This window comes from Schistocerca nitens, unplaced genomic scaffold, assembly GCF_023898315.1.
Source record: "Schistocerca nitens isolate TAMUIC-IGC-003100 unplaced genomic scaffold, iqSchNite1.1 HiC_scaffold_519, whole genome shotgun sequence".
In the NCBI taxonomy this organism is placed as follows: domain Eukaryota; kingdom Metazoa; phylum Arthropoda; class Insecta; order Orthoptera; family Acrididae; genus Schistocerca; species Schistocerca nitens.
Window position 1 is genome coordinate 890,904 of NW_026046052.1, and position 21,082 is coordinate 911,985.

The 21,082-nt window shown below is 59.0% G+C and overlaps 2 protein-coding genes across 2 annotated transcripts; both read right to left on the bottom strand.

The window, feature by feature from the left end:
• Positions 1–2,977: 2,977 nt before the first annotated feature.
• LOC126232541 (uncharacterized) lies at positions 2,978–3,763 on the bottom strand. The gene has a single exon (XM_049942784.1). The coding sequence runs from the start codon at positions 3,761–3,763 to the stop codon at positions 2,978–2,980; it is 786 nt and encodes a 261-aa protein (XP_049798741.1).
• Positions 3,764–16,057: 12,294 nt separating this feature from the next.
• Positions 16,058–16,843, bottom strand: LOC126232543 (uncharacterized). The gene has a single exon (XM_049942785.1). The coding sequence runs from the start codon at positions 16,841–16,843 to the stop codon at positions 16,058–16,060; it is 786 nt and encodes a 261-aa protein (XP_049798742.1).
• Between the last annotated feature and the right edge of the window lie 4,239 nt (positions 16,844–21,082).

Consider the following 21,082-nt stretch of genomic DNA (forward strand, 5'->3'; position numbering starts at 1 on the left):
TGTTTGTTGTTATGGGCGTACACGCGTTTCGTTGGTCTGTGTCCCCCGGTGTGAAATGGCAGGTGTGTCGGTGATGTGATCCGATCCGGCGGCTCTGAGTAACTGTCAATATCGGCGCGGTACACCGGCGTCATGGCAACGTGTCGGTGTTCACACCAGTCGCACTGTGGCACCGTCGGCGCCGCGAACGGTGACGAAAGGCTGACCTTTGATCGGTCGAGTGTCGTGTCTGGGCAGAACGTGTGGAATGAGCAAAACTGTTGGGGACGGAAACAATGGTGGAGGAGGGGAACGGAAAGTAATAAAACAAACAAAATGGAGAAGCAATCACCGGAAAACGAAGCAGGGAAAAACGGAGAGGCGCTGTCTATAGCAACGGAACGTTCCCGTGCATTGCAGCCGCACTGAAAGGCGTTTACGGCGCGGCTGCAGGTGTCGGCCGTGGTGACGGCTGAATTGCATTGCCTTCCCGGATGAAACGTTCGCCGACATGGCTCGGAGGAGGAATCTATGAGAATGCGTTGCCCTTGCCTGCCGTTTCGTGTGCCCTCCTGTTGTGTACGCTGTTGTTGTCCGGTGTAGCGAAGGGTGTGTATGTAGGGGTGTGTGTGTGTTTAGTGGGGAATTGGAAGGTCGATAGCTGCCGTCACGGTCAAGATAACGCAGTCAAAGGTGTCGCGAAAAAGTGTGTTAGCCGTGGTTGGTTGGTTCGTGTGTTTTAAAGAGAATGGACGAGAGAGAGAAAGTAGGTGGAGAGTGCGTTGCGTGTTGCCTAACTGCGTCCGCGAATATGGCAGTAGTTGGTGGTGGGCGTGCCCTTGCATGTGGCCCGGAAGGCGTGTCCGTTTCGCGGTAGTGGCACCGCTGCTGGCATATTCGGGAGATGGGAGGGGCGCGAAAGGAGAAAGGAGACGCGGAGGCTTTTAAAGACGGGGAGGGCGCGTGTGGGTGGCTCGCGCTGCGCTCGGCGGTTGTGTTTGTGCAACAAATGTGTTGCCGGGAGGGGACCGTTGTTGTGGTGCGGTTGTAGCCTCAGACGCGGCCGGCAGTGAACGTGAGACGACGGATGCGGGCCGGGGCGGCGCATGTCGCCGGTGCCATGCCTTTTAAGAGCCGCGTGGTCGGGGGTGTGCGCACCGTGTGTCGTGTTGCGAGACAGCATCATTTGTGCTGCGTGGCGTGGCGTGGCGTGGGGGCGAGGAGAGCGAGCCGCGCGGTGTGCTTGTGCGCCGGAGAATGGCACACTGCGCCTGCCCGTTGAGGAGGCCGATGGCCGTGGTGTGGTGGAAATGGAGCGCGTCGGACGTGCACCAATGAGAAAGAGAAACAAAGCGGCGACAACGAACGAAAGGGGGAGGGAGGCCATTGTGTCACATGCGGCGGTGGGAGGAAAAAAAAAAAAACAAACAAACAAACAAACAAGAAACGAAGACGTAAGAAAGAGGAGAAACAACAAAGAGAATGAGTCGTGCGTTCGCGAGGGGGGGTGCGCGTGTAACTCCGGTACGCGCAGTGCCGGAGCCCAACGGCTGTGTCGTCGACGCCAGTGCTTGTCGGCCGAATGGGTGCGGGAATAGAGGCAGCGTCGGCACGGAGAAGCAAGCAAGAAGGAAGGACGCACGCGCGCTGCGGCGTTTGGCGCGGTTTGCGGCTGGCGCCTTTGGTGGCAACGGCCGGGACAAGCAGCGGTGTATGGTGGTGTGCGGGGCGGACAGGGGCGGCGGCGGTGGTGGACTGGGAGGAGGCGAGGCGGCGCCGACGGTGGCGTGTGGTACGGCGAAAACGGGACGGACGGACGGCGGATGTTGGAGAGGCGCCGCGCACGCAGACACATGGAAGGAAGGAAGGAACGAACGCAAGGGAACAAATGGAGGGGGCGAATGTGGAGATGCGGGCAGGCGGTGGTGTTTGTGGGCATGTGGTGGGGAGAAGGGCGGGGGCGGGAGGACAGAGGCGAGGCGACTGCGTGCTTGCTCGCTCGCTCGCGTGTCTTTTGTTTTTGTGTTTGTTTTTCCATCGTTTGGTCGCCTTGGAGCCTGTCGGTCCCGTCCGTGTGTGGCCACGCTTCGGGTGCGTGTATGTTTGTACGTTTCGTTTGTTCGTCTTCTGCAGCAGAGGCGGTGCGCGGCAGTGGGAACGCCTGCCTGGCGGCTGGGACGGCCAGCAAATGCGGTTGGATGGGCGGCCACAGCACCGCACCTGTGCCCAAGGAGGCGACGCTGGCGGCGGGGCCCCCTCGGATGCGGCCGGCTGGGGGCTGTGTGCGCTGCCGCTGCCGCTGCCGCCGCCGCCGCCGCCGCCGCCGCCGCCGCCGCCGCCGCCGCCGCCGCCGGTGCTGGTGCTGGTGCTGGTGCAGCAGCAACAACGACGAACAACGAGTAAGCAAGAAGAGGACGAAGCGGATGGCTGGTGGGTGAGTGCATTTATTTAGGCGGTCGACAAGGCAGTGCGTGATGTGGCGTTGTGACGGGGGTTTGCTCACGTGGCCTCGTTTGTGTTGATGCGCAGGAAGATGAGATGCGGGCAGACGCAGACGCGTACAGAGAGACGAGCCCGGTCTGCAGCAGGATGTGTGGCGCGGCGCGCCGAGTGCAGAGCAGCGCGCGCCGCCTGGGCCGGGCTGGGCCCGCCCGGCGGCGGGCCGCGCTGTTGTCGCGGACGTGAGCGCCCCCTGGCGGGTGGTCGGAGGCGGCGCGGTGGACGTGTGTCCGGTTGGCCAGTGCACATTGCGAGTGGCTGGCTGGCGGTCGGCGGCGAGACGGGAGAGGAGGTATGTGTCGCGGGCGCCTTTGCTGCGCTGCGTCGTTGCGTGCCTGGGCGTGCGCCTGTCGACTGTGTGTGACTGTGTTGGGCGTTGTGCCACGTACGTGTGTGCTCGGCCGAAGGCGTCGGAAGAAAAAGAGAGAGAGAGACGGGCGGGAAAGTGGGTCGGTGTGCGTGCGTCGCCCGTGATGCGATGATGTCGCGTCATGTCATGTCATGTCTTTTTTGCGAAACGGCTGCCGAGAGGTGTGTGGTGGCGAGCGGGAATGTGCGTTTGGTGGTTGCCGGCCGGCCGGCAGTTGTTGGTGGTTCCTCCTGTGTGGTTGTTTGTGCTGCTTTGATGGCAACGTGGAAGGACGCCGGTTTTTCCGTGCCTTGCGTGTGGTTGTGTCGACGGTGACTGGTTGGGGGTGTGCGCCGATGCACGTGCCATGTTGTTATGTTTGGGTCGTGAGTGTGTTTTTGGCTGTGTTGTTGTGTACGGGAAGGGGGAGAGAGGAGGAGGCGGCGGCGGCGGCGGCGGCGGCGGCGGGGGTGATAGTGCGTGCAGTAGTGCCGTTGCGACGGGCGTCGGGTGGAGCCGTGCGTAGTGGCGGAAAGGTGTAGGTTGCGGGAAGCGAGCCCGTCGCGTGTCGTCGTCGACGACGGGGTCGCGTGCGCTGTGAATCGAGAGTGGCGGGAAAGGGGCAGCGTGCCGCTGTGTCGTGGTCGTTAGCAGAGGCCTGTGTGCCTGTCCGTTTGTTTTCTGTCGGACGCTTGGTGCGAGGTGTTTGTTTTGTTTTGTTGCCGCCGCCGCGGTTGTTTTTGTTTGTCGGCTGTGCTGTGTCGGTGGGTCGGCGAGCTGTTTTGCGGTGCGTGAATGTGTTGGTGCAAAAGTGGCGGCGGCGTCATGGCTGCGACCGCGACGAGCCGCGGGCGCGCCATTGATGATGTTGAACACAGAGCGGCTGTGTGCAATGGGAGGCCTTGTGTACGGGTAGCGGTGTTGTCGTACGTGCATCCGGCCCGGTGCGGAAAGCGCCGTTGCGGTTGCGGGTTGCCTCTGGTCGCGACGTGTGGTGCTCGGCTTTGTGGGTTTTTTTGGTGCCCCTTTGGCCGGTGGGTGGTGTTTGTTGTTTTGTGTGTGTGTGTGTGTGTGTGTGTGTGTGGTCGGTCTCTTTGGCGCTCGGTATATATCTGCCTCCTGCTCGGTCTTGTTGTCGACGTCGTCTGTAGTTTTTTGCGGCTTGCCGACGACCGACCGACCGAACTACTACCTACCTGTGACAGCTACGTGTGGCGCCCGAAGGTGAACGTAACGTGACCTCGGCGCCCTTAGCCTAACCTAAGATGTCCGGCCGTAAGGTAGGTGCGGCCACCTGACGCCTCACGTCCGAACGCTTAACCTAACTTTGACGCCTAACCTAACTTTAACCCTTAACCTAACCCACGTCCACCTAACGTAACCTAACCTAACCCAAGCGACGCCAACCCTAACCTAAGGTGTTGTACACTGCGAATGTCGAAGGCATGTTATAGTCTTAGGTGGAGAGCACTACACGCAACAAGCGGCTACACGGGTAGCAGGGGTTGTGTGGCGTGGGCTGGGCGGTTTTGTTAGGTTAGATGGCCTTGGGCAAGTACAGAAAGGGGGCAACAGCAGCCTCAACGGGTGCGGGGACCAAGCAGCAATCGGTATCGTTTGTTAATTGTCAACTGTCGAAGCTGCGTTGGTACAGTACCGGAACCGCAAGCGCTGACAGAGAAAGCACCGAAGCTCTGCAATCGTGATAAGGTACAGAAAGCTGGCTGACGCCAGGGATAAATTCTGCCGAAATTGTCACAAAGGTACAGACGGTGTTTTAGAAAGGCTCGATTGCATGCAACCGGTGGTGGTGTGTTCGTCGCTGTTTGAGTAGTAGTTTTGATCCTGTAGTGAAGTAGAGGTGGATGGTTCCTGTGAAATATTGTGGGTGGAGGTTACACCCAACAACCGAGCTAGGTTTAATAATAATTGGCTCCTTTGACCGACCTCCCGACGCAGCAGCATTAGTGGCAGAACAACGGAGAGACGGATTTTGGAAACACATTTCACATACATTTTCCTCAGCATGTTAGGGTCTTAGGTGGAGATTTCAATTTACCCGATATAGACTGGGACACTCAGATGATGTTCAGGACGGGTGGTAGGGGGACAGAGAGCATCGAGTGACATTATACTGAGTGCACTGTCCGAAAATCACCTCGAGCAAAATGAACAGAGAACCGACTCGTGGAGATAACATCGTGGACCTACGGATGACAAACAGACCCGAACGTGTTTCGACTCTGTATGTGCAGAACAGGGACGCAGTGATCATAAGGCCGTTGCAGGGAGGACGGTGTATCTATCTGTTTTGGCTAGCAAGAGTAATAGAAGGCAGATTTGCAGACGACCCGACAGATGAAAAGGCAAATGCCTGTTCCGACACTGACAATGTTGAGTGTTCATGGAGAAAGTGCAAGGCAATGGTAAAAATGCGTTTTTAGACAGGTACGTGCCGAGTGTCGAACTGTGAGGGATGGGAAAAAAAACCCACCGTGGTATACTACAACAACAACGTTAGGAAACTGTTGCGAAAGCAAAGAGAGCTTCACCCAAAGTTTAAACGCAGCCAAAACCTCCGAGACAAACAGAAGCTAAACGATGTCCAAAGTGTGAGCGTAAGGAGGGCTATGCGTGAAGCGTTCAGTGAATTCGAAAGTAGAACAAACCCTATGTACCGACGTTGACAGAAAATGCTAGGACGTTCCGGTCTTGCGTTGAATCAGTAAGTGGCTCGAAACAGCATATCCAGACACTCCGGCATGGTGATGGCATTGAAACAGAGGATGACACGCGTAAAGCTGTGAAATACCTAAACACCTGTTTCCAAAGCTGTTTCACAGAGGACGGACCGCACTGCAGTTCCGTCTCTAAATGCTCGCACGAACGAGAAACCGGCTGACATCGAAATAAGTGTCCAAGGAGGAATGGGAAAGTCCGCCGGACCCGACGGGATTACCAATTCGCGATTCCTACACAGGGTACGCGAAACAACCTGCCCCCCTTCTAACAGCCGTGTACCGCAAGTCTCTGGAGAGGAAGGGAGGGTTCCAAATGATTGGAAAAGAGCACAGGTAGTCCCAGTCGTCGAGCAGATGCGCAAAAACCATAGACCCATATCTCTGACGTCGATGTGTTGTAGAACATGTTGTTTGCTCGAGTATCATGTCGTTTGTGGAAACTCCAGAGTCTACTATGTAGGAATCCATGTTGGATTCCGGAAACAGCGATCGTGTGTGAGACCCCCAGCTCGCTTTATTTGCGCATGAGACCCAGAAAATATGAGATACAGGCTCCCAGGTGGATGCCATTGTCGTTGACGTCCGGAAGGCGTTCGATACAGCTCCGCACCGTCGCCTGATAAACGACGTAAGAGTCTACAGAATATCAGACCAACTGTGTGGCTGGATTGACGAGATGTTAGCAGACGGAACACAGCATGTTGTTATCAATGGAGAGACAGACGTCTACAGACGTTAAAGTAACCCCTGGCGTGCCACGGGGGAGTGTTATGGGACCATTGCTTTTCACAATTCATATCATATAAATGAGCTAGTAGATAGTGCCGGACGTTCCATGCGTCGTTTCGCGGATGATGTGCTGTATGTAGTATACAGAGAGGTTGCAGGACGATCGGCAGCGGATAGGCACCCGGTGCAGGGAGTGGCAACTGTCCCCTTAACATAGACAAATGTGATGTATTGCGAATATACAGAAAGAAGGATCGTTTATTGTATGATTGATTATATGATAGCGGGACAAACACTGGTAGCTGTGACGTCTGTAAAATATGTATCTGGGAGTATGCGTGCGGAATGATTTGGAAGTGGAATGATGATCAGATAAAAGTAATTGTTGGTAAGGCGGGTACCAGGTTGAGATGCACTGGGAGAATGCTTAGCAAAAATGTAGTCCATCAACAAAGGAGGTGGCTTACAAAAACACGCGTTCGACCGACCCATACGTGAGTGTTGCCCACCAGTGTGGGATGCGTAGCAGGTCGGGTTGACGGAGGAGATAGAGAAAGGTCCAACGTTTCGTCACAGGGTTATGTGGTAACCGTGATAGTTAAGTGGCAGACTCTGCAAGGGAGGCGCTCTCTGCATCGCGGTGTAGCTTGCTCGCCAGGTTTTCGAGAGGGTGCGTTTCCGGATGAGGTATCGAATATATTGCTTCCCCGTACGTATATACCTCCCGAGGAGATCCCGAATGTAGTAAAAGTAGAGAGATTCGAGCGCGCACGGAGGCTTTCAGACAGTCGTTGTTCCCGCGAACCATACGCGACTGGAACGGCAAAGGGAGGCAATGACGACAGTGGCACGTAACGTAAAAAGTGCCCTCCGCCACACACCGTTGGGTGGCTTGCGGCGTATAAATGTAGGAGGTCGGCTGTCGTGTGTGCTTGGAGGCAGATTCGGTGTGTCTGTAGTTGCGGACGGCGGTCAGCCCCCCTCGCGTAAGCGGCGAGGGGCGGCGGCGCTCGGTTGGCCGGTGCCGATGTTGCGCAGGCGGCGCCCGTTTTGTTTGCGGCGGGCAATTTTGTGAGAAAGGGGCGCGAATGTTGGCGGGCGAGGTGGCCCGACGGCTGCGGGCCGATCGGGAAACGGTGGGAGGGCGATGGGGCGGCGGAGGTGCGTTTGCACGGCCGGCATCGCCGCACGCCTCCGCTTGTGTGGCTGTGGCGGCGGCCGCGCTGGCCGGGCTGGCGCGGCGACGGTGTGGCACTTTTGCCGAAGGTTTGGCCATTGTGGCGGGTCGTCGGCTGGGGCTGTGGGGGCGGCATGTGGGCGGGGGCGGCGATTCTCGGCGGGCCGAGCCAGGCTGTAGCGCGCGGTAGCTGCAGTTTGGCCGTGGTTTGCGGCGCTGCCGTGGCGACTGGTTGGCGACTGTGGTGTGGCCGTGTGTAGCCCCATCCTCGGTGGTTTGAACGGCGCGGGTGGTTGCGGCGCAGGTTTGGGGCTGGTCCGCACAGGCTGTCGGACGTTGGGCGGTAGCAAGCGCGGGAGGCGCGGCGCGGCGGCGCGCAGAGTGGCGGCCGCTCTCTCGGCCGTCCGCGCCCGCCCGCGACACTGGCTGGGCCTGGCGGCGCGGCGGCTATTCTCTGCCGCCGTGCTTGCCGCCTGCCGCTCTCGCTCTCGCTCTCGTGTGTGTACGCGCGTCGTCGAAATAATGGCAGATCAGGCGGCTACGAACGAGACTGCTGCGGCACCCGCCGCCACCGGCACGACGAAGAAGGCCAAGTCTGCGGCGTCTGCGAAGAAGCCGCGCGCCAAGCCTGCGCACCCGCGCACCTCTGAGATGGTGACGGCCGCCATCAAGAGTCTGAAGGAGCGCGGCGGCTCGTCGCTGCAGGCGATCAAGAAGTACATTGCCGCGCACTACAAGCTGGACGCGGAGAAGCTGGCGCCCTTTATCAAGAAGTACCTCAAGTCGGCCGTCGTGGCTGGCGAGCTGGTGCAGACGAAGGGGAAGGGCGCGTCCGGCTCTTTCAAGCTTGCCGGCGCCGGCGGCGGGGCGGCCGAGGGCGGCAAGGCCCGTGCCGGCGGTGCGAAGAAGAAGCGCGCCGCTCCGGCCAGCAAGGAGAAGAAGGGCGCCCGTGCGGCCGGCGCAAAGAAGGCTGGTGGCGTGAAGGCGGCGACCGGTCGGAAGGCGGGCGCCGCCAAGAAGGCGTCTGCGGCGTCGGCGGCTCCCGCGGGTGCGAAGAAGGCGGCTGCGGCCAAGCCGGCCAAGGCCAAGTCGCCGTCGAAGGCGAAGAAGGCCGCGAAGGTTCCGACGAAGAAGCCGAAGGCGCCGCGCCCGAAGAAGGCGACGACGCCGTCTAAGGCGAAGGCTTCGCCCAAGAAGAAGAAGTGAAGTTAAAGTAAAGAAAGGAAAGGGGAAGGAAGGGAAGGGCTGGCGCTTGACCCCGTCGTCCCCCACCCCCCTCCCCCGCGTCGTCTAGTGGCGCGCGATGGCACGGCTGCGCGCGGCCCAAAACGGCCCTTCTCAGGGCCATCAGAGGACGTCGGGAAGGCGTTGATTGTCGTGCTTGGCGCGTTGTGTTGTCTTGTTTGGGTGGCCGTGCGTGCATGCGCCGGGGTGTGTGTGTGTGTGTGTGTGTGGGGTTGGTTGGTGTTTGTGTGGCGTTTCTGTATGACCCTTGTGGGTACTGTGTGCGTGCCGTGGTGGTTGGATTGTGGGGCCGGTGGCGGTAGGCGGCGGCGCGCGGTAGCGGAGCGGTTGTGGCCGTTTTGTTTTGTGTTTTGTATTTTGTGCGGCGGCCGACGGTTGGTTTCTCATGTTTCTGGAGACTCTGTTTGTTTGCTTGCTTTGCGGATGGCGCGTCTTGTTTGTTATGTGTGTGTCCTCTCTGTGTGAAAGGGGGACGGGGACGTTGAGACGTGGAAGTGGCCGGCGGGAATTGGGAAGGCGCGGTGGCGCCTCGGAGACGGCGGCGGCCAGCCACCCGTGGTGACGTCGTCCGGCTGTTTGTTTGTGTGTATTTGAAGGGGTGGGGTGGGATGACGTCGATTGTGATTGTTGGCGAGAGCGGCTGTGTACGGGAGGGAGGGTGGGGAATTGTGGTGGTTGTTTTAACGGGGCTAGAGAGAGAGGCTGGGCGGCAAGACCGACAAAAGTTTTGCTCGCGACGGAGAGATGTTAGTGGCCCTGAAAAGGGCCGTTTTTTTTGTGTTGCGCGCGTGCGGTGCCGTGCCGCGGCTAAGCGGTTTAGGCGCGCTCGCCGCGGATGCGGCGCGCGAGCTGGATGTCCTTGGGCATGATGGTGACGCGCTTGGCGTGGATTGCGCACAGGTTGGTGTCTTCGAAGAGGCCGACGAGGTAGGCCTCGCTGGCCTCCTGCAGGGCCATGACTGCGGAGCTCTGGAAGCGCAGGTCGGTCTTGAAGTCCTGGGCGATCTCGCGCACTAGGCGCTGGAACGGCAGCTTGCGGATGAGCAGCTCTGTGCTCTTCTGGTAGCGCCTGATTTCTCGCAGGGCGACGGTGCCCGGCCTGTAGCGGTGGGGCTTCTTGACGCCGCCGGTGGCGGGCGCGCTCTTCCTCGCCGCCTTGGTGGCGAGCTGTTTGCGCGGCGCCTTTCCGCCGGTGGACTTGCGGGCCGTTTGCTTTGTGCGGGCCATAGCGGTTAGCGGTGCGTGCGGTAGCGAAGCGTCCGGTGCTGCCTTGACAACGGGCCCGCGCGGGCCCGTGCTGCGCTTATATGCCCTCGGTGCGCGTGGTGGGGGGAGGGCGGGCCAGAGTCTATATAGGGGGGCGGCGCGCGCTCACGGCGCACCGTAGCCGACTCGCTAGCGCCGGGTGAGGAGCTGCCGCTTGTGCTTTTTTTGTTGCTTGAGGAGGAGGAAGAATGACAGGCCGCGGCAAGGGAGGAAAGGGGCTGGGCAAGGGTGGCGCCAAGCGGCACCGCAAGGTGTTGCGCGACAACATCCAGGGCATCACGAAGCCCGCCATCCGCCGCCTGGCTCGCAGGGGCGGCGTGAAGCGCATCTCTGGTCTGATCTACGAGGAGACCCGCGGAGTGCTGAAGGTGTTCCTGGAGAACGTGATCCGCGACGCGGTGACGTACACTGAGCACGCCAAGCGCAAGACTGTGACGGCCATGGACGTGGTGTACGCCCTGAAGAGGCAGGGGCGCACCCTGTACGGTTTCGGCGGTTAGGCAGGCAGCCGGTGTGCTGTGCTGTGGCCTTCCCGCGGCCGTGCCGTTGCCCGTGCTTGGTGGGAGAGACGAAAAACGGCCCTTTTCAGGGCCACCACACTGTTCGGAAATTGAAAAGTGCGAAAGGGTCTGTGTTGCCTGCCTGCCTCTGTGTGTGTGTGTTTGTTGTTGTTGTTGTTGTTGTTGTTGTTGTGCGCCTCTGTTGCTTTGCGTGCGTGCGTTCCGTTTGGAGTTTCGACGTGACGTGTGTGATGATGGATGCGGGAGGGCGCGGCTGAGTCCGGTGTGTGCGTGGTTTGTTTGTGGCGCGGGCCGGATCATCGATCGGATCAGCTGTTTGGTTTGGTTTGGTTTGTCCTGTGCCTGTGTGTTTGGAGAGCGCGCGCGGCGGCCCGCGTGTCGTCCGTCGTCGGGCCGTTACGCGCTCTTTTAATTATGAACATATTAACAATGATCACATCACATTATTGGTGTATTGATGTCGTTGTCGTTGTTTGGAACGCGACTGTGCGTGCGTGGAGGGGTGCAGAAAAAATGTGTGTGTGTTCGGCCACACGGGCTGTGGACAAGATGGCGGACGTGCGCCGGCGCTGTGGACGTTGTTGTAAAGTGCGGCGAGGACGACGGAAACTTTGCTTTGGACGTAGGTTTGTGTGGTGGCCCTGAAAAGGGCCGATTGTTGTGAGGCGAGCCGGCAAGGCAAAGGCGCGTTTGCGTTTGCGTGCAGGGAGCACGCAAGCGCAGCGCCGCGGTCCCTGTTTAGGCCTTCTTCTCGGTCTTCTTTGGCAGCAGGACGGCCTGGATGTTGGGCAGGACACCACCCTGTGCGATGGTGACGCCCGACAAGAGCTTGTTGAGCTCCTCGTCGTTGCGGATGGCGAGCTGCAGGTGGCGCGGGATGATGCGCGTCTTCTTGTTGTCGCGGGCCGCGTTTCCGGCCAGCTCGAGCACCTCAGCCGCGAGGTACTCCATGACGGCGGCGAGGTAGACGGGCGCCCCGGCGCCGACGCGCTCGGCGTAGTTTCCCTTGCGCAGGAGGCGGTGGATTCTGCCGACCGGGAACTGGAGCCCAGCCCTGCTTGAGCGGGACTTTGACTTGCCCTTGACTTTGCCTCCCTTTCCGCGTCCGGACATGGCGTTTGGCTAGTGGCGTAAGCGCTAAACACGTAACCGTAACGGTGCGAGCCGCAGCGAGTCGAGCAGCGGAGTGCGTGCGTGTGCCGGCGGCGGCGGGGTGGGGGTCCCTTTATGGGCTCGGGTGCGGCGGCCGGTTGCGCGCGCGCCCCATTGGTCGGCGGCCGCAACAGGGCGAGCTGGTAAAGGTGCGGTGTTGCGGTAGCGGCGGGTGCCACTGTGTGGGGAGACGCTGACTAGAGCGGAGCGCTTGCTGCCTGTTGTTGTACGTTCGAGATGCCGCCCAAGACTAGCGGGAAGGCCGCCAAGAAGGCCGGCAAGGCGCAGAAGAACATTTCGAAGGGCGACAAGAAGAAGAAGCGCAAGAGGAAGGAGAGCTATGCCATCTACATCTACAAGGTGCTGAAGCAGGTGCACCCCGACACGGGCATCTCGTCGAAGGCGATGAGCATCATGAACAGCTTCGTGAACGACATTTTCGAGCGCATTGCGGCCGAGGCGTCTCGCCTGGCGCACTACAACAAGCGCTCGACCATCACGTCCCGCGAGATCCAGACGGCTGTGCGGCTCTTGCTGCCTGGCGAGCTGGCCAAGCACGCCGTGAGCGAGGGCACGAAGGCGGTGACCAAGTACACGAGCTCCAAGTAAGGAGGAGGTTGTTACTTCGGCTCTTGGAAGGAAGGAAGGAAGGAAGGAAGGAAGGAAGGAAGCTCCCTCCGTTGCGAGAGCGGCAAAACGGCCCTTTTCAGGGCCACCAAATTGCCTTTGCGGGAAGAGCGGAATTGTTTGTGTGTGTGTGAGTGAGTGAGTGAGTGAGAGGGGCGGCATAGCTACCCGGTTTGGTTGGTTGCGAGGCAGCTGGTGGTGCTGCTGTGCCGTGGTGGTGTGGTCTCGAATGTGGTTGTGGTTGTGGTTACTGGGGTACGGCCGCGAGGGTTTGGTTGCCGCCGGTGTGACGTGGAATGCGTGCACGAGTCTTGGCGTGGTTGTTTGTCGACACACAGATAGATCGATAGGAGGTGTTGGTGCTGTCTGTGGCGCTGATTCATGTCTTTGTCTCCGTCTGCCCGGTTAGTCACGTGACTGCAATTGAAAGTCCTCGCGATTGATTGATTGTTGGATGTCACCGTTACGGCCGTCTGTTGTCACATCATACATGATGGCGAGGGTGAAATGTTGTGTTGCCGTCGACTATTCCCTTTGCTGTACGGCGCGTTGGTGTGTGTGTGTTGGTGACGTTTTAAATGGACGTGTCGTACTATCATCCATTACGAAGTCGCCAAGAAATGTACGGGCGGGTGGGGTAGGCGACACGCACGGTGGTGTACCTATTTGGCCCTTGATTTGATGATAGCCGTTTCTGCAGTTTGACTGATGATTGATTGGACTGTTGTGCGCACGCACGTCATTCACGGTGCACGTGTGTTCGGTTGAGTACAGTAAGCGTGAGGCTAGACGACGACGGTCGTTGTTTGTTGTTATGGGCGTACACGCGTTTCGTTGGTCTGTGTCCCCCGGTGTGAAATGGCAGGTGTGTCGGTGATGTGATCCGATCCGGCGGCTCTGAGTAACTGTCAATATCGGCGCGGTACACCGGCGTCATGGCAACGTGTCGGTGTTCACACCAGTCGCACTGTGGCACCGTCGGCGCCGCGAACGGTGACGAAAGGCTGACCTTTGATCGGTCGAGTGTCGTGTCTGGGCAGAACGTGTGGAATGAGCAAAACTGTTGGGGACGGAAACAATGGTGGAGGAGGGGAACGGAAAGTAATAAAACAAACAAAATGGAGAAGCAATCACCGGAAAACGAAGCAGGGAAAAACGGAGAGGCGCTGTCTATAGCAACGGAACGTTCCCGTGCATTGCAGCCGCACTGAAAGGCGTTTACGGCGCGGCTGCAGGTGTCGGCCGTGGTGACGGCTGAATTGCATTGCCTTCCCGGATGAAACGTTCGCCGACATGGCTCGGAGGAGGAATCTATGAGAATGCGTTGCCCTTGCCTGCCGTTTCGTGTGCCCTCCTGTTGTGTACGCTGTTGTTGTCCGGTGTAGCGAAGGGTGTGTATGTAGGGGTGTGTGTGTGTTTAGTGGGGAATTGGAAGGTCGATAGCTGCCGTCACGGTCAAGATAACGCAGTCAAAGGTGTCGCGAAAAAGTGTGTTAGCCGTGGTTGGTTGGTTCGTGTGTTTTAAAGAGAATGGACGAGAGAGAGAAAGTAGGTGGAGAGTGCGTTGCGTGTTGCCTAACTGCGTCCGCGAATATGGCAGTAGTTGGTGGTGGGCGTGCCCTTGCATGTGGCCCGGAAGGCGTGTCCGTTTCGCGGTAGTGGCACCGCTGCTGGCATATTCGGGAGATGGGAGGGGCGCGAAAGGAGAAAGGAGACGCGGAGGCTTTTAAAGACGGGGAGGGCGCGTGTGGGTGGCTCGCGCTGCGCTCGGCGGTTGTGTTTGTGCAACAAATGTGTTGCCGGGAGGGGACCGTTGTTGTGGTGCGGTTGTAGCCTCAGACGCGGCCGGCAGTGAACGTGAGACGACGGATGCGGGCCGGGGCGGCGCATGTCGCCGGTGCCATGCCTTTTAAGAGCCGCGTGGTCGGGGGTGTGCGCACCGTGTGTCGTGTTGCGAGACAGCATCATTTGTGCTGCGTGGCGTGGCGTGGCGTGGGGGCGAGGAGAGCGAGCCGCGCGGTGTGCTTGTGCGCCGGAGAATGGCACACTGCGCCTGCCCGTTGAGGAGGCCGATGGCCGTGGTGTGGTGGAAATGGAGCGCGTCGGACGTGCACCAATGAGAAAGAGAAACAAAGCGGCGACAACGAACGAAAGGGGGAGGGAGGCCATTGTGTCACATGCGGCGGTGGGAGGAAAAAAAAAACACAACACAAACAAACAAACAAGAAACGAAGACGTAAGAAAGAGGAGAAACAACAAAGAGATGCGTTCGCGAGGGGGGGTGCGCGTGTAACTCCGGTACGCGCAGTGCCGGAGCCCAACGGCTGTGTCGTCGACGCCAGTGCTTGTCGGCCGAATGGGTGCGGGAATAGAGGCAGCGTCGGCACGGAGAAGCAAGCAAGAAGGAAGGACGCACGCGCGCTGCGGCGTTTGGCGCGGTTTGCGGCTGGCGCCTTTGGTGGCAACGGCCGGGACAAGCAGCGGTGTATGGTGGTGTGCGGGGCGGACAGGGGCGGCGGCGGTGGTGGACTGGGAGGAGGCGAGGCGGCGCCGACGGTGGCGTGTGGTACGGCGAAAACGGGACGGACGGACGGCGGATGTTGGAGAGGCGCCGCGCACGCAGACACATGGAAGGAAGGAAGGAACGAACGCAAGGGAACAAATGGAGGGGGCGAATGTGGAGATGCGGGCAGGCGGTGGTGTTTGTGGGCATGTGGTGGGGAGAAGGGCGGGGGCGGGAGGACAGAGGCGAGGCGACTGCGTGCTTGCTCGCTCGCTCGCGTGTCTTTTGTTTTTGTGTTTGTTTTTCCATCGTTTGGTCGCCTTGGAGCCTGTCGGTCCCGTCCGTGTGTGGCCACGCTTCGGGTGCGTGTATGTTTGTACGTTTCGTTTGTTCGTCTTCTGCAGCAGAGGCGGTGCGCGGCAGTGGGAACGCCTGCCTGGCGGCTGGGACGGCCAGCAAATGCGGTTGGATGGGCGGCCACAGCACCGCACCTGTGCCCAAGGAGGCGACGCTGGCGGCGGGGCCCCCTCGGATGCGGCCGGCTGGGGGCTGTGTGCGCTGCCGCTGCCGCTGCCGCCGCCGCCGCCGCCGCCGCCGCCGCCGCCGCCGCCGCCGCCGCCGCCGGTGCTGGTGCTGGTGCTGGTGCAGCAGCAACAACGACGAACAACGAGTAAGCAAGAAGAGGACGAAGCGGATGGCTGGTGGGTGAGTGCATTTATTTAGGCGGTCGACAAGGCAGTGCGTGATGTGGCGTTGTGACGGGGGTTTGCTCACGTGGCCTCGTTTGTGTTGATGCGCAGGAAGATGAGATGCGGGCAGACGCAGACGCGTACAGAGAGACGAGCCCGGTCTGCAGCAGGATGTGTGGCGCGGCGCGCCGAGTGCAGAGCAGCGCGCGCCGCCTGGGCCGGGCTGGGCCCGCCCGGCGGCGGGCCGCGCTGTTGTCGCGGACGTGAGCGCCCCCTGGCGGGTGGTCGGAGGCGGCGCGGTGGACGTGTGTCCGGTTGGCCAGTGCACATTGCGAGTGGCTGGCTGGCGGTCGGCGGCGAGACGGGAGAGGAGGTATGTGTCGCGGGCGCCTTTGCTGCGCTGCGTCGTTGCGTGCCTGGGCGTGCGCCTGTCGACTGTGTGTGACTGTGTTGGGCGTTGTGCCACGTACGTGTGTGCTCGGCCGAAGGCGTCGGAAGAAAAAGAGAGAGAGAGACGGGCGGGAAAGTGGGTCGGTGTGCGTGCGTCGCCCGTGATGCGATGATGTCGCGTCATGTCATGTCATGTCTTTGCGAAACGGCTGCCGAGAGGTGTGTGGTGGCGAGCGGGAATGTGCGTTTGGTGGTTGCCGGCCGGCCGGCAGTTGTTGGTGGTTCCTCCTGTGTGGTTGTTTGTGCTGCTTTGATGGCAACGTGGAAGGACGCCGGTTTTTCCGTGCCTTGCGTGTGGTTGTGTCGACGGTGACTGGTTGGGGGTGTGCGCCGATGCACGTGCCATGTTGTTATGTTTGGGTCGTGAGTGTGTTTTTGGCTGTGTTGTTGTGTACGGGAAGGGGGAGAGAGGAGGAGGCGGCGGCGGCGGCGGCGGCGGCGGCGGCGGGGGTGATAGTGCGTGCAGTAGTGCCGTTGCGACGGGCGTCGGGTGGAGCCGTGCGTAGTGGCGGAAAGGTGTAGGTTGCGGGAAGCGAGCCCGTCGCGTGTCGTCGTCGACGACGGGGTCGCGTGCGCTGTGAATCGAGAGTGGCGGGAAAGGGGCAGCGTGCCGCTGTGTCGTGGTCGTTAGCAGAGGCCTGTGTGCCTGTCCGTTTGTTTTCTGTCGGACGCTTGGTGCGAGGTGTTTGTTTTGTTTTGTTGCCGCCGCCGCGGTTGTTTTTGTTTGTCGGCTGTGCTGTGTCGGTGGGTCGGCGAGCTGTTTTGCGGTGCGTGAATGTGTTGGTGCAAAAGTGGCGGCGGCGTCATGGCTGCGACCGCGACGAGCCGCGGGCGCGCCATTGATGATGTTGAACACAGAGCGGCTGTGTGCAATGGGAGGCCTTGTGTACGGGTAGCGGTGTTGTCGTACGTGCATCCGGCCCGGTGCGGAAAGCGCCGTTGCGGTTGCGGGTTGCCTCTGGTCGCGACGTGTGGTGCTCGGCTTTGTGGGTTTTTTTGGTGCCCCTTTGGCCGGTGGGTGGTGTTTGTTGTTTTGTGTGTGTGTGTGTGTGTGTGTGTGTGTGGTCGGTCTCTTTGGCGCTCGGTATATATCTGCCTCCTGCTCGGTCTTGTTGTCGACGTCGTCTGTAGTTTTTTGCGGCTTGCCGACGACCGACCGACCGAACTACTACCTACCTGTGACAGCTACGTGTGGCGCCCGAAGGTGAACGTAACGTGACCTCGGCGCCCTTAGCCTAACCTAAGATGTCCGGCCGTAAGGTAGGTGCGGCCACCTGACGCCTCACGTCCGAACGCTTAACCTAACTTTGACGCCTAACCTAACTTTAACCCTTAACCTAACCCACGTCCACCTAACGTAACCTAACCTAACCCAAGCGACGCCAACCCTAACCTAAGGTGTTGTACACTGCGAATGTCGAAGGCATGTTATAGTCTTAGGTGGAGAGCACTACACGCAACAAGCGGCTACACGGGTAGCAGGGGTTGTGTGGCGTGGGCTGGGCGGTTTTGTTAGGTTAGATGGCCTTGGGCAAGTACAGAAAGGGGGCAACAGCAGCCTCAACGGGTGCGGGGACCAAGCAGCAATCGGTATCGTTTGTTAATTGTCAACTGTCGAAGCTGCGTTGGTACAGTACCGGAACCGCAAGCGCTGACAGAGAAAGCACCGAAGCTCTGCAATCGTGATAAGGTACAGAAAGCTGGCTGACGCCAGGGATAAATTCTGCCGAAATTGTCACAAAGGTACAGACGGTGTTTTAGAAAGGCTCGATTGCATGCAACCGGTGGTGGTGTGTTCGTCGCTGTTTGAGTAGTAGTTTTGATCCTGTAGTGAAGTAGAGGTGGATGGTTCCTGTGAAATATTGTGGGTGGAGGTTACACCCAACAACCGAGCTAGGTTTAATAATAATTGGCTCCTTTGACCGACCTCCCGACGCAGCAGCATTAGTGGCAGAACAACGGAGAGACGGATTTTGGAAACACATTTCACATACATTTTCCTCAGCATGTTAGGGTCTTAGGTGGAGATTTCAATTTACCCGATATAGACTGGGACACTCAGATGATGTTCAGGACGGGTGGTAGGGGGACAGAGAGCATCGAGTGACATTATACTGAGTGCACTGTCCGAAAATCACCTCGAGCAAAATGAACAGAGAACCGACTCGTGGAGATAACATCGTGGACCTACGGATGACAAACAGACCCGAACGTGTTTCGACTCTGTATGTGCAGAACAGGGACGCAGTGATCATAAGGCCGTTGCAGGGAGGACGGTGTATCTATCTGTTTTGGCTAGCAAGAGTAATAGAAGGCAGATTTGCAGACGACCCGACAGATGAAAAGGCAAATGCCTGTTCCGACACTGACAATGTTGAGTGTTCATGGAGAAAGTGCAAGGCAATGGTAAAAATGCGTTTTTAGACAGGTACGTGCCGAGTGTCGAACTGTGAGGGATGGGAAAAAAAACCCACCGTGGTATACTACAACAACAACGTTAGGAAACTGTTGCGAAAGCAAAGAGAGCTTCACCCAAAGTTTAAACGCAGCCAAAACCTCCGAGACAAACAGAAGCTAAACGATGTCCAAAGTGTGAGCGTAAGGAGGGCTATGCGTGAAGCGTTCAGTGAATTCGAAAGTAGAACAAACCCTATGTACCGACGTTGACAGAAAATGCTAGGACGTTCCGGTCTTGCGTTGAATCAGTAAGTGGCTCGAAACAGCATATCCAGACACTCCGGCATGGTGATGGCATTGAAACAGAGGATGACACGCGTAAAGCTGTGAAATACCTAAACACCTGTTTCCAAAGCTGTTTCACAGAGGACGGACCGCACTGCAGTTCCGTCTCTAAATGCTCGCACGAACGAGAAACCGGCTGACATCGAAATAAGTGTCCAAGGAGGAATGGGAAAGTCCGCCGGACCCGACGGGATTACCAATTCGCGATTCCTACACAGGGTACGCGAAACAACCTGCCCCCCTTCTAACAGCCGTGTACCGCAAGTCTCTGGAGAGGAAGGGAGGGTTCCAAATGATTGGAAAAGAGCACAGGTAGTCCCAGTCGTCGAGCAGATGCGCAAAAACCATAGACCCATATCTCTGACGTCGATGTGTTGTAGAACATGTTGTTTGCTCGAGTATCATGTCGTTTGTGGAAACTCCAGAGTCTACTATGTAGGAATCCATGTTGGATTCCGGAAACAGCGATCGTGTGTGAGACCCCCAGCTCGCTTTATTTGCGCATGAGACCCAGAAAATATGAGATACAGGCTCCCAGGTGGATGCCATTGTCGTTGACGTCCGGAAGGCGTTCGATACAGCTCCGCACCGTCGCCTGATAAACGACGTAAGAGTCTACAGAATATCAGACCAACTGTGTGGCTGGATTGACGAGATGTTAGCAGACGGAACACAGCATGTTGTTATCAATGGAGAGACAGACGTCTACAGACGTTAAAGTAACCCCTGGCGTGCCACGGGGGAGTGTTATGGGACCATTGCTTTTCACAATTCATATCATATAAATGAGCTAGTAGATAGTGCCGGACGTTCCATGCGTCGTTTCGCGGATGATGTGCTGTATGTAGTATACAGAGAGGTTGCAGGACGATCGGCAGCGGATAGGCACCCGGTGCAGGGAGTGGCAACTGTCCCCTTAACATAGACAAATGTGATGTATTGCGAATATACAGAAAGAAGGATCGTTTATTGTATGATTGATTATATGATAGCGGGACAAACACTGGTAGCTGTGACGTCTGTAAAATATGTATCTGGGAGTATGCGTGCGGAATGATTTGGAAGTGGAATGATGATCAGATAAAAGTAATTGTTGGTAAGGCGGGTACCAGGTTGAGATGCACTGGGAGAATGCTTAGCAAAAATGTAGTCCATCAACAAAGGAGGTGGCTTACAAAAACACGCGTTCGACCGACCCATACGTGAGTGTTGCCCACCAGTGTGGGATGCGTAGCAGGTCGGGTTGACGGAGGAGATAGAGAAAGGTCCAACGTTTCGTCACAGGGTTATGTGGTAACCGTGATAGTTAAGTGGCAGACTCTGCAAGGGAGGCGCTCTCTGCATCGCGGTGTAGCTTGCTCGCCAGGTTTTCGAGAGGGTGCGTTTCCGGATGAGGTATCGAATATATTGCTTCCCCGTACGTATATACCTCCCGAGGAGATCCCGAATGTAGTAAAAGTAGAGAGATTCGAGCGCGCACGGAGGCTTTCAGACAGTCGTTGTTCCCGCGAACCATACGCGACTGGAACGGCAAAGGGAGGCAATGACGACAGTGGCACGTAACGTAAAAAGTGCCCTCCGCCACACACCGTTGGGTGGCTTGCGGCGTATAAATGTAGGAGGTCGGCTGTCGTGTGTGCTTGGAGGCAGATTCGGTGTGTCTGTAGTTGCGGACGGCGGTCAGCCCCCCTCGCGTAAGCGGCGAGGGGCGGCGGCGCTCGGTTGGCCGGTGCCGATGTTGCGCAGGCGGCGCCCGTTTTGTTTGCGGCGGGCAATTTTGTGAGAAAGGGGCGCGAATGTTGGCGGGCGAGGTGGCCCGACGGCTGCGGGCCGATCGGGAAACGGTGGGAGGGCGATGGGGCGGCGGAGGTGCGTTTGCACGGCCGGCATCGCCGCACGCCTCCGCTTGTGTGGCTGTGGCGGCGGCCGCGCTGGCCGGGCTGGCGCGGCGACGGTGTGGCACTTTTGCCGAAGGTTTGGCCATTGTGGCGGGTCGTCGGCTGGGGCTGTGGGGGCGGCATGTGGGCGGGGGCGGCGATTCTCGGCGGGCCGAGCCAGGCTGTAGCGCGCGGTAGCTGCAGTTTGGCCGTGGTTTGCGGCGCTGCCGTGGCGACTGGTTGGCGACTGTGGTGTGGCCGTGTGTAGCCCCATCCTCGGTGGTTTGAACGGCGCGGGTGGTTGCGGCGCAGGTTTGGGGCTGGTCCGCACAGGCTGTCGGACGTTGGGCGGTAGCAAGCGCGGGAGGCGCGGCGCGGCGGCGCGCAGAGTGGCGGCCGCTCTCTCGGCCGTCCGCGCCCGCCCGCGACACTGGCTGGGCCTGGCGGCGCGGCGGCTATTCTCTGCCGCCGTGCTTGCCGCCTGCCGCTCTCGCTCTCGCTCTCGTGTGTGTACGCGCGTCGTCGAAATAATGGCA